Source organism: Suncus etruscus, chromosome 4 (assembly GCF_024139225.1).
Source record: "Suncus etruscus isolate mSunEtr1 chromosome 4, mSunEtr1.pri.cur, whole genome shotgun sequence".
NCBI lineage: Eukaryota > Metazoa > Chordata > Mammalia > Eulipotyphla > Soricidae > Suncus > Suncus etruscus.
The window spans coordinates 17,462,684-17,475,143 of NC_064851.1; the positions used below are offsets into that span (position 1 = coordinate 17,462,684).

At 48.3% G+C, this 12,460-nt stretch overlaps 1 protein-coding gene across 1 annotated transcript in view; it reads left to right on the forward strand.

Annotated features, from left to right (window-relative positions):
• The window catches only part of KIF17 (kinesin family member 17), a 40,224-nt gene that overhangs the window by 1,452 nt on the left and 26,312 nt on the right, over window positions 1–12,460 (forward strand). The window contains exons 2-4 of the mRNA XM_049772152.1: window positions 6,102–6,248; window positions 7,608–7,709; window positions 10,395–10,584. Coding sequence (XP_049628109.1) covers window positions 6,102–6,248; window positions 7,608–7,709; window positions 10,395–10,584 — 439 coding nt within the window. The remainder of the gene's footprint in view (window positions 1–6,101; window positions 6,249–7,607; window positions 7,710–10,394; window positions 10,585–12,460) is intronic.

Consider the following 12,460-nt stretch of genomic DNA (forward strand, 5'->3'; position numbering starts at 1 on the left):
AGGCCATGGCCTCTGTGTTTTCCTCTCAATCTTCAGAGTCTCTTTTTTTCCTCAGAGCCTCCTTTATCCTCCTACTGTCTAGGAGAGTGTGGGTCCCTAGCTCTGAAGAACCACTGCATGCCTGATCTCTGAAGCAAGGAAATTCTTTCTTTTTTAATTGACTTCCTGGCTTCTTCATTTTTGTTTGTTTGTTTGTTTTGTTTTTGGGTCAACACCGGACAGCACTCTGTGTTACTCCTGGCTCTCTGCTCTCAGAAATCGCTCCTGTCAGGCTTGGGTGACCATAGAGAATGCCTGGTATTGAATTGGGGTCCATTCCGGGTTGGCTGCATGCAAGGCAAATGCCCTACTGCCGTGCTATTGCTCTAGCCCCATTCCTGGCTTCTTCTAATGTGGTCGCAGAGGAGCTGGCAGTCTCTCACCTCCAAAAGGGTTTTTTTGCTTTGCAGAGCTCTCACAGGAGTTGCCTCATACCAGGAGTTGAGCAACATACCAGGCAAGGCAGCCCTTCCCTCTACCTTCACAGCCCATGAGTCTGAGGCCAGAAATTTGCCAGGAGCACCCACTGGCTTTGCCCTAGAGGTTACTTCCAGCTCTGTGCTCCTGGGATGTTCTGGTATTGCAAAGGACAGACCATAGGGCACAGGCAACCAGAGTCAGTCCCAGAAAACACAAGTGTCTTAACCTCTATGCTATCGCCCTTCCCACTGCTCTCTCCCAAACCGTTCAGCAAAACTCAGGGTAAAGGAGATGCACAGAAGATTCTAGAAGACAAGGGAAGCCTGGGAAATGCTGTAGATATCGGATTCATTGGCATCTGGGGACTAAGTGGAGTTCTGCAGAGGAGAAAAAAGTAGTTTGACTGACTTAACCAAAAGAGATCATGAACAAAGTCAACTGCAGTCATAAACCATTTTTATCGGCCTGGTAGGCCAGTCTGTAGACATGGGAATATTTTTGGCTGCCCCTCTTGTTTTCTGCTTGAGAAAGTGAAGTGTTCTGATGTCTAGTGTTCCCCTGTGGTGAGGACCTGACAGGCAACAGTGCCCAGTATTCTTCAGGGTATGCTTCCTGGCTGTCCTTTGTCATGGATGCCAGCATAGAAGGTCTCACTCAGCCCTCCCCAACTTCCCCCTTGAGTTCTTGAGTGTTCTCTCAAGTAACAGCAGCTCAGAAACCTCTGTACCTCAGGCTCCTGAAGGATCAGCTGCCTCAGCTGCCACCTGCCCTGGTTCTGTCTTTGCTTCCCCCATACCCAGAAAGCTTCTATCTAACCTTGGCCAGAGTCTTTGCCTGTTCCAGGGCCTTAGCCTCACTTGTGGGGTGGTGACTTGGTCCCTTCATCATCCTGAAGCAATCCCAGAGACAGTTCCCCTCATCAGGGCTCCATGGGACCTTGAAGAAGGAGACACTAAGGGCACAGTGGCAACTATGCTTCTCTCTTTCAGCTCTCCCAGGTCCCATGTTCACTAGTGCTGGGAATTTTGATAGACACCTGCCTCTGGGCAGCTTCTGGAAATGCAGACTCAACTACTTGCGCTTATTCATTCATTTACACAGCCAACAAATAGCATCTTCAGACTAGCATTGCCCCAAATGAGACATCCCACCCTGCCTCCAAACCCCTGGAACTCCTACTCAGGTAGAAGATTAGAAGCTAAGCTAATAACTAGGATCAGAATGGAACTCATAGTAACATAGAGAAGGTGAGCAAACCAGAGCTGAGAGCAGGAGGTCAGGAGGGCTTCCTGGAAGTGTTCTAAGCTGAGGCCTGAAGGAGCGCTGTTAGCCAGATGAGGAAGGACAGGAAAAAGTCTTCACAGTGGGAGAAGGAAGAAGTGTTTCTCTTTGACTTTTAACCTTCATAAGACACTGAATGCATGAGACTCCAGTAATTTCTGTTGGGGAAACAGGCCTAGAGTGTCACGGACTATTTAGTAGCAGATTCTCAGCTTTGTGTCTGCTGCCTGCCTACAGATGAACAACGTGCAAATGGTATGCAAAGCTCAGCTCACCTGGCTCTGAACCTGGGAGCAGCTGCACCAGGAGACCCAAAGGGGCATGGGGCACCCTCTGCACTCTGACCCTGCTTTAGGGTTCAGGACAATGGCAGAGGTTGCCCTCTTCCATAATCTTCCTTCAGGGCTCACTGCACAAAGCTCCCAGTACTTTGGGTCACTTATTTCTGTTTCCACTTTTCCTTCTCCACTTCTTAAGCTAGGCTTCCTTTGTCACTTTCTGTGAACCCCTGAACTGATATTTCTGAGAATCAGCTACCCCAGACAATCTACCTTCAGCGCACACAGCCTACCTGTTGCATTAAGCCCTTAGGATGGGCTTGGATGGTGGTGGACACAAGGAGGGACCTTTCTCTGCCATCCCAGGCCACGTGGCTCGGCAACCCCCTTCAGCTGGCAGGTATCTGGGTCCAGGAAAGTGGCAGGTATAGAACTCACTCACAGGCAGGCTTCCAAAGAGATAACATCTTTATTGGCCCTGGCCCATGTGTGTGGCCTATATCATAAACCTTTTTAAGCATTTGCCATTCTTAGCTTGCCCTGCATCTTAACTTCTTTCATCCATGTCTCCTGACAAATACCTTAATCCCTTCGGTCAAAGGCCTTATCTAACAAGACCCTTCCCAAGACCCTTCCCAGGAATGAGTGGTCTAACAGGTAAAGTTACATATAGTATCTGGGGTGGAGTCACACTTTTCTTTACCTGAGTGTTCCTCTCCATGCCTGCCTACTGCTTGGCCTGTCTGAGGGTGCTTAGTCAGTGACTTTTCTATTCCCTTCTCCCCTTTTCACACCTGTGATCTTGAAGTCACTTCTATCACCTCTGGACACATTGAGGATTCAGCTTTGACTTCTATCTTTTACAGACTAGGGGTTGGGGGTTAGGCTGGGGGTGCTGGCTTCTAAAGATGATGTGTTGAAATAGAATCCATAGGATATGGTTCCTGGATGAGACTTTGGGTGGTTCAGTTGGGAAGGGACAGATGGAACATGAGACAATTTAGGACAGGCTAGTTATTAAACACTATGTAGGTAAATGATGAGTGTGGAACAGAAACATCACTTAGCATATCCAAGTCATCGTGGGTTTTCAGGGGAAAAACTTCAGAGTATGATGCCAAGTTAGAGAGCCTCTGTGTGTGATTGATGTTACAAGGTGGTATGTTGTTTAGAAAGCAATAGCAGAGGGGGCGATAGGTGCCCCAGAAAAGCAATGGGATCCCCCACTTAGACCCTGTTCCACCGTGAGCCTTGTTTGCAATGGGAAGCTTTTTTGAAGCCTTCCATTACCCTTAAAATACATGTCAGTTGGTTTTTTTCCTCCCTCCAGTAGTGTTCTACCTTCTTTAGTGAAAATGTGTCTCTATCCCTTGTAATCAGCAACTCTACATGAGCACTTAAAATGAACCTTGTGCTCCTAAGGAACTTCCTTTCAATCATATTATATTAGACAAGGACATGTGGTTCTTGGCTGCCCCACAGGGCTCTCAAGCAGGCCTATTACAGTAGAATGGGAGTCCCTTACATAATGCAAGGTTTTCTAGAAGTAGCTTTTTAACATAAAAGCATGGGGCCAGGAAGATAGTGCAAAGGGGTGGAGCTCTTGCCTCGTATGCTCAAGGCTCAACTCTAATCCCTGCCTGGCTCTGCATGGCACCAACACCTTCAGCAGCACTGCTGGATACAATCCTAGCAACCCCTGAGAACTATCGGGCCCAAGTACTGAATTGTCAAGCCTGCCCCAGTGGACCAAGTATTGCTAGGTGGACCCCTTGCCCCAAGCATCACGGAGGAGAGCCCTATTTAAAAATGATGGGGGGAGGGGCCGGAGAGATAGCATGGAGATAAGGCATTTGCCTTGCACGCAGAAGGTTGGTGGCTCAAATCCTGGCATCCCATATGGTCCTCCAAGCCCGCCAGGAGCGATTTCTGAGTGTAGAACTAGGAGTAACCCCTGAGCACTGCCTGGTGTGACCCCCCAAAAAAGCCAAAATAAATAAATAAAAATAATAAAAATGAGGGGCCCTGAGCAATAGATAGTATAGTAAATAGGAAGTTTGACTTGCATGTGGCCAACTGGGGTCCAATCTCCGGCATCCCATATGGTCCCCCAAATCTGACAGAAGTGGTTCCTGAGTGCAGAGCCAATAGTAGCCCCTGAGTACTGCCAAGTAGAGTCCAAAAACCAGGAAATAAATATATAAATCATTGAAAGCAAACAGGTGAAATTTGTTTCAGTAATATTTATCCCACTACAATCTGTCATTATTTCTATAAAGCATCACAACATAATAGCTATTAGTCAGACCTTTTACATTTTTTATCTCAAGGCTTTAAAATCTTATATATAAGTATTTTACACTCATAATTCCTCTCAGTCAGATACTGAAGAGTCAGTTTGAAATAAAGCACCCCCGAAATGTGTTTATTGATGAATATTTCACGCCACTTTAGATTATTTATTTTATTTTATTTTATTGAAACCATTGTGATCTACAAAGTGCTTTTCTTTTTGAGCCCTCACTGGCAGGGTCTCATCTGCCAAGTGAACCACACTGTTAGATGGAGCAGCCCCAGGTATTTTCTTTTTCTTTTTTTTTGTTTTTTTGTTTTTTTTTTTTTTTTTTGTTTTTGGGTCACACCCAGCGGTGCTCAGGGGTTACTCCTGGCTGTCTGCTCAGAAATAGCTCCTGGCAAGCACGGGGGACCATATGGGACACCGGGATTCGAACCAACCACCTTTGGTCCTGGATCAGCTGCTTGCAAGGCAAACGCCGCTGTGCTATCTCTCCGGGCCCAGGTATTTTAATAAAAAATTCCTTTCCGTATTTAGAGCCCCCAAGACTTTGGAAGTTGTACCATGTCATTTGTGGCCCCCAGCCTGGCTCTGAGGTGCTCAGCACTAGTTCTTGGTCAGGTGGCCTGTCTATCCCTGACTCTCCTTTGTGATATGGGCTCAGTCCAAGGTCAATGTGTGCCCCCTGACCCTCTGTTCAACTGCAAGGGGCCCGTTGAGAAGTCTAGATTTCCACAGAGAAGAGAGAGGTGCTTGTAAACACGTGCTTGGTTCCTCAGAGAGGATGTTGCCACAACTTCCAGTCCACTTATTCATCTGTGTTCATTCAGTATTGGTGTTTATGGTGCATGTTCATACCACATGGGCCTTTGGGACCTGAGAGGTGCTATCTAAACCCAGGTTCTGGCACCTTACCTCTAGCGCCACCGCCCGGCCCCCTAAACCCAGGTTCTGACGCAGGACAACTCCCACCTCCTCTGTGCTGAGTTCTAGGGACTTCAACCTCAAGAGTGTATCTGCATCTCTGTCTCCAGCTAGGCACAGAGCCTACCCAGAGCAGACAGACCCAGGTTGCAGGTAGATATATCCATGGGTATAAGATGGCTTCAGGTGCCACCAGTGCACTGTCTCTCCAGCTTTGCCTTCCATCTTGGCCCCTGCTTTCCTTTACTCAGTGTCCCCTCTGCCTGACAGGTGACCTTTTCTGGTTCCTTGTCATAATCAGGGATCCCCATTGAATGCCCCGGCCCTGTTTCACATCGCCGAGGATGTTTTGCCCAGTTCTTCCCACATCATACATGGTTTCCTCTCCACACCCCTCTCACCCTCCACCTGCATGTGGCAAAGCACTCCCCTATTCCTGGTAGACATTTAGGAAGCATTCTGAGTGCTGGCACATCGCTTGCCAGCTCATGAGCCATGTATGCACACAAATATATTTCTCCTTTTCCTTCATTTTTTGTGTTCGTTGTTGATACTTCACTCTATTGAAGTAATGTTGCTGCATTGAACAATTGACATACTTTGTTGTGCTGAAATTATAGAGTCAGTGCTACCAGGGACATGCTCAATATGGGGAGCAGGGCTGAAGTCTCATGCTTGAGCTCGTCCTGTCACTCTGGAGATGGCAATGAACCCTTGGCCAGGCATTGCAGAGAGCTCTGCATGCACCCTGGGATAGTCCACCCTGGCCTGAAGGAACCTCCTAGAAGATGGAACCGTGACCTTTGCATCTCTGCCCTGAAGCCAGTGTTCAGCCAGGACCGTGGCTTTTGTCCTCCCTGTAGGGCGTCACTGAGGGCTACAATGGCACCATCTTTGCCTATGGACAGACGGGCAGTGGAAAGTCCTTCACCATGCAGGGCCTGCCAGACCCACCCGCCCAGCGGGGCATCATTCCCCGGGCCTTCGAGCACATCTTTGAGAGTGTTCAGGTGAGAACCTTGGGAATGAAAGGGGCAGGGTGGGGTCTTGGGGTCAGTGGGGTGCTCCTTACCAGAAACCCCCAAAAATGGGTGAAACAATTTTGACCTCCCCTGTTTGGGGGAGTGTGGGGGCTCCCCAGCAGTGCTCAGCCAACTAGCAGGTGCATAAACACTAAGGCCTGAAAATATGGTGCTGCTTGGGACCTCAGTGGTACTTGGGAGTTCTGGTATTATACCTGGTAGCACAGGAGACCATGTGGTGCTGAGGATGGAACCACAATGAGACTGACGTCTGTGCAAGGTGTGTGTCTTAGCCCTTGTCCTCTCTCATCCTGATCCATGTAACTTATTGAGAAGTTGCTACAGATCAGACCCTGTGAAAAACCCTGTGAGAACTCACTGAGGTCCTGCCCTGGCCCAGGTGGTAACATTTTTTTTTCCATTTCGAGCTACGGGAGACAAGACTTGGCATTCTCAGGAATAGGGCTTAGACTGGTTATTTCAGTGCCTGAGCTGCAGGTGAGAATTACCGTGCTACCCACAGGTGACTGTGCACCGACTATGACCTCTGGGCATGGCCATGTGGGGATCAGGAGGGCCTGGGCTCAGCTTCAGAGCTGCGGTCCCTACTCTCAGGATTCATTCTGGTGACTCATAAGAACATCTAGTGACAGGGAAAGCTGTCAGGGTTCAGCTCAGGACAGTGTTCATTCCAGGATTTGCAACCTAAAAATTGAGTGACCTTTCCTAGGATCCTGTAGCCAAAGCATTAGTTCACAGCAGCTGAGACTCTCTCTAAGCAGTCAGTTAGCCCACTGAGGCAGAGAGGAGGCAGGTTGGGATAGCAGGGTTGCAGTGTATCCCCCTGGCCTCCTGTCCATCCTCCTGTAATCTTCTGATCCTAGAGGTCTCAGGTGCCAGTGCCAGTTCTTGCATCAGGGCTCAGCTTTCTTTGTTCTTTCCTTTTCCTTTTTTTTTTTTTTGTTTTTGGTTTTTGTTTTTGGGCCACTTATGATGACACTAAGGTTACTCCTGGCTCTGTGCTCAGAAATCACTCCTGGCAGGCTTGGGAGACCATATGGGGTGCTAGGGATTGAACCCGGGTTGGTAGCATGCAAGGCAAACACTCTACTAACTGTTGTGCTATCACTTTGGCCCCAATTTTCCTTTTTTTTTTTTGAGAGGGCATACCTGGCAATACTTGGAGGTTACTGCTGGCTCTACATTCAGAAATCATTCCCAATGGTGCATAGGGGACCATATGGGATTGCGGAATTGAAATCAACTCAAGTGCATACAAGGCAAGTGCTTTGCCTGCTCTAATATCTCTCTAGTCCCTATCTTTTTCTTGCTGTCTGCTTTTTACAGTGTGCAGAGAACACCAAATTCCTGGTCCGGGCTGCCTATCTGGAGATCTACAATGAAGATATCCGAGACTTGCTTGGGGCAGACACCAAACAGAAACTGGAGGTGGGTATAGATCTGGCCCAGGACATGGGTCAAGGGATTCTCAGCACAGGAGCTGATTTAGACAAGACAGGGAGTAAAAAAAAATTCACAGCTAAAAATTCATGTAAATTTGTGAAGGATGCTTCAAAGTTTAAAAAGTAAAGGAAAAAAAATAAAAATAAAAAGTAAAGTAACAAAATAAAAAAAGAAAAAAAAGTAAAGAAACAAGGCAGGAGAGATAGCACAGCCATGGGGTGTTTACCTTGCATGCCACTGACCTGGGAGGGACCCGGTAGATTCCCAGTATCCCATATGGTTCCCCAGTGAGCCAGGGGCAATTTCTGAGTGCAGAGCCAGGAGTAACTTCTGAGTGCCACTGGGTTGGCCCAAAAAGACCAATCAATCAAAAAATAAAAAAGTTTAAAAAATAAATAGAAAGTAAAGGAATAGGTCATAGTGATTATTGCACTGTTTTACACATTTAAAACTTTAGGTATAATAAAAAAACATGGTCACCTCTAACTAGATATTTTTCTTCCTGGTTTCACAATGTGGGAAAAAAAGGTTAGCAAAACTAGTGAACTCACCCCACTTTACAGTAAATGAAGTAGCAGCATGACATGAGTAAAATGACAATAAGTCAATGGATTGGAACCCAGGGCTGTCTGACTCTTGAATATCTTGATGAGTGTTTTTTGGTTTGGGGGACACATCTGGTGTTGCTCAGGGTATTGGTTCGGACTCTGTGCTCAGGGATCACTTCTGGTGGTGTTCAAGGGACCATATGGGATGCCTGGATCCAACCCAGATTGGTGGCCTGCAAAGCAAGCACACTACCTGCTGTACTACTGTTCCCTTTTCCCCACTAGTCCTGGAGTAAAGAATGAGGGTATTCAATTCTGAACCCCAATGACCCAACAAGTTCTTAGCATGTCTTAATGCATGGTCTGGTGGAACGCCTCCCCCCCCCCAGCAGCCCATCAGTGTACTTATGGGCCCTCCCCCCTCACATTTTCCTGGCTGACAGAAGCCACAGTCTAGGTCTCTCTTGTCCGCCCAGGCTGATGCATCCCTGCTGGTTGCCATAGTGACCGGCCCAGGCATGACTGTTACCAGGGAGCTCAGGGGCAACCTTCACTTGATGGTGGGGGTCACAAGGTTTGGCCTTCCTAGATTCACCTCAAAAAAGGATTATCTCCCTTCCTGCATGACTCAGGCCCAGAGAGCTGCCTGTTCTTTGCCCCTTCAAGGACTTGTCGAGATTTCTTTGTTTTATTTGTTTGGTTTTTATTTTTAGATGCAGCTCTCCTAGCTGTCAGGTTTACTGTTCTCATTTGGGAAGGCGAGAAAGCCATTTAGAGAGTCACGTTGGTTTCTCCCCATTAACAACTCACCTAAATGGCTTCCGAAGCTGCTGGCTCCAGGTTCTGCAAGCAAACGTGTGTCTCTGAGCCGTGGCTCACCCTGCCCTTACCCTACTGGAGTGGCAGAACCTGGGCAGCTCCCTGCCTGGCCCCTCTTCTCGAACTGCCTGCTGGCTGTACAGGGTCTCTTGCCTCTCTTGCAACTTCAAAACCACCTCTGAGCACTGTCGCCTCAAGCTTCAGTCATGGCAGCATCCTCTAAGCTCCTCCTTTAGACTTAGGCACTGTCTCCCACTCCTGCCCTGCCACTGGTAGCTGTGAGACCTTCTTCATGTCACTTAGCCTGTCTGGTCCTCAGCCATTATTCATTTCATGAAGCCCAGTCCTGGGGGCTGGCCTGGTGGACTGCAGACTGCACAGAGTCTTGTTTGACTCCCTGCCCCTGCAGTGACTAATCTGGTGCTCTGTGGCTCAGGCCAGCACACAGAATGACTCTTGTTCCTGTGAATTCTGCTTCTGCTGGAAAGAGGTTTTATTTCCTCTCACACTTGAAAAATATTGCATTTTGCAGCTCTTTTAGCAACAAAACTGCCTGTGAAGCCAGCAGGGTGCAAAGCTGAGAACTGTTTTACTGGCAGCTTTTGCATCAAGGGTTGGAGGACACAGTCCCTGAGGGGTTCTTGTTAGCAAATGGCCCATTTCTCACCTTGGTTTAAGGGTCTAGCTCCTGTGGACCCGGAGCAACAGCAGGGAAGAGAGAAGAGTCCTAGCACCAGAGCAAAGGAGAAGCAAGCATTCAGTTCCCAGCCCCTTGCAGACGAAACTCCCAGAAAGTAAACCGTCACGGCAACAGTGCTAATAATGCTGGGGAGGGCAGCTGCGGATAGAACGGCTGCCAGGTAGCAGGCAAATGCCCAGCACATGGGCCTCAGTTATAGACTCCTCATTCTCTTTTTTTTGGGGGGGGAGAATGAGGGGGTGCACTGGCAGTGTTCAGAGCTTACTCTTAGTGGTGCTTGTGGGACCATATGTGGCGCCTAGGATGAAACCCAGAACCAGCACATGCATGCAAGGCAAGTGCCTAAGCCGCTGTACTATTTCCCCAGCCCCTTTCAAACCCATTTTTACAGATGTGGAGACTGAGGTTCAGAGACGTTAACTCATTTGTTTCAAGTCCCACAAGTCAGGGATAGGGGTGAGTTTGAAGGTGGCTGTTGCAAGGGTATAGAAGGGGACGGCTAGCGCTGCAGGTGGATGTAAGTGGCCTAAGTTGGGCCTTTTCCTGAGATACCTGGAGGACTGGTCCTCCACCATGCCCTGTTCCCCCCTTCCCCGCCCACAGCTGAAGGAGCACCCAGAGAAGGGGGTGTACGTGAAGGGACTCTCCATGCATACAGTGCACAGCGTGGCCCAGTGCGAGCGCATCATGGAGACAGGCTGGAAGAACCGCGCTGTGGGCTTCACGCTGATGAACAAGGACTCCTCCCGCTCCCACTCCATCTTCACCATCAACATCGAGATCTATGCTGTGGGTACGTGGGCCAGGGTGCCGTGGCATCTCTCTGAAACCGGGGAGAGATGCTGCAAGGCTGCAGGAAATGCCAGCAAGCCCCTGACTGGCAGCCACATTTCTAGGCTAAAGAACATCAACCACAATCATGATCATTCTGGTAACTGCCATAGGATGTGCCTCCCAGTTTGTGTGCATTAACTTATTTACTGATTGCCGCTCAAGAGGTAGATACTAATATCACCCCTGCTTCAGAGAGGAGGAAAGTGACATCATTCAGCCACAGAGTAGGAGTCAGGGCACTACTCTGACCTTTTTTGGCTTCTCTTCTTTCTCTGTATATTGCTTTTGTGCCACCTCATTCTGTGTTGTTGTTGTTGCTGTTGTTGTTGTTGTTGTTGGGGGTGCACCAGGCTGTGCCCAGAAATTACTCCTGGGACTCTATCTTCAGGATTCATTCCTGGTGGTGGTCTGGAGACCACAGAAAGTCCTGAGCATTCAAACAGCTGCACAATAAGCAAATGCATTAACTCCATGCACTATCTCTCTCTAGCCCTTCTCTCTGTCTTCTTTCTAGAAGAGTTGCTGAGAAGAAGTCAGGCTCACTCACTTACTTAGGCCTCCTCTCAACCCAATGCCCTGCTTCATGACACCCTTTTGAGCCCCCACAGAAGTGTTAGGAAGGCAGGGCTCTAATTCATCTCACAGATATAAAAAATGAGATTTCACTTGGGTATGCTTCCTTAAGTGACCTTAAGTGATGAAGCTGGAATTTGAACCCAAGTCTTGCTCACATCAGGGCTTTCCCTGTTAACTCTACAACTGCTTCCAAGTCAGAGATCTGTGGTGAATAGATCTGCAGAGAGCAATAAGGCAGAAAATAGCCTCAGCCCACTCAGAACCTGATCCAGGGCCACAGACCCTTGAACCACACTGTCCATCCTATGGGTTGCCCAAGCCAGGACCCTACTCTGGTGCCTCCTGTGGATATATATCCCCTAGGGATGCTAATCAGGTCAGGATCGTAGCTTCATGAACATTTTGGCAGGCTTTCCTTCCTTCCTTTCTTCCTTCCTTCATTCCTTCCTTTTTCCTTCCTTCCTCTTCCTTCCTTTCTTTCTCCCTCCCTTCCTTCATTCTTCCCTCCTCCTTTCCTCCATCCCTTTCTTTCTTTCCTCCTTCCTCCCTCCTACCTTCCTTCCTTCTTTCCTTCCTTCCTTCCCTCCCTTCCTTCTTTTCCTTCTTTCTTCCCTCCTCCCTCCCTCTTTCTTCCTTTCTTCCCTCCCTCTTTCCTTCCTTCCCTTTCTTTTTCCTTCCTTCCTTCCCTCCTCCCTCTCTTCCTTTCTTCCTTCCCTCTTTCTTTATTTCCTTTCTCCCTCCCATCCTATCCTCCTTCCTTCCCTCATTCCTTCCCTCTTTCCTTCCACAGTTGGCTGAGCTCAGGACTTACTCCTGGCTCTCCATTCCTGGTGGAGCTCTGGGACAACATATAGTGCTGAGGTTGAACCAGGATCAGCAATGTGCGAGACTGCACTTTATCCACTCTACTATCCTTCCAGCCCCGAACTTCATCTTTATACTGTGTTCACATACAATACGGAGCCACTTCTGGTTTCAGTGAGCAGAGAATGACAGGAAATGCACCTGCCTCTCCTTCCCCACCCTCCTCCCATTTGAAAGCATGTATGAAATAGTCTAGAGAACCTGAGAACTAGTAATAGGACAGTCAGCAGTAGGTTGTCATCTAAGCAGAACTTGCTGTGTTCCGGACACATGTTGCTGGCAGGATAGTCTTCAAATACTCTCAGATGATCTTTGATTCCCATTTTGCTGAAAGAAAGACTGAGTCTCAGAGTCCAGTGTGTCTTTTAGGTCTGTATCTCCAAAATCTGTGCCTC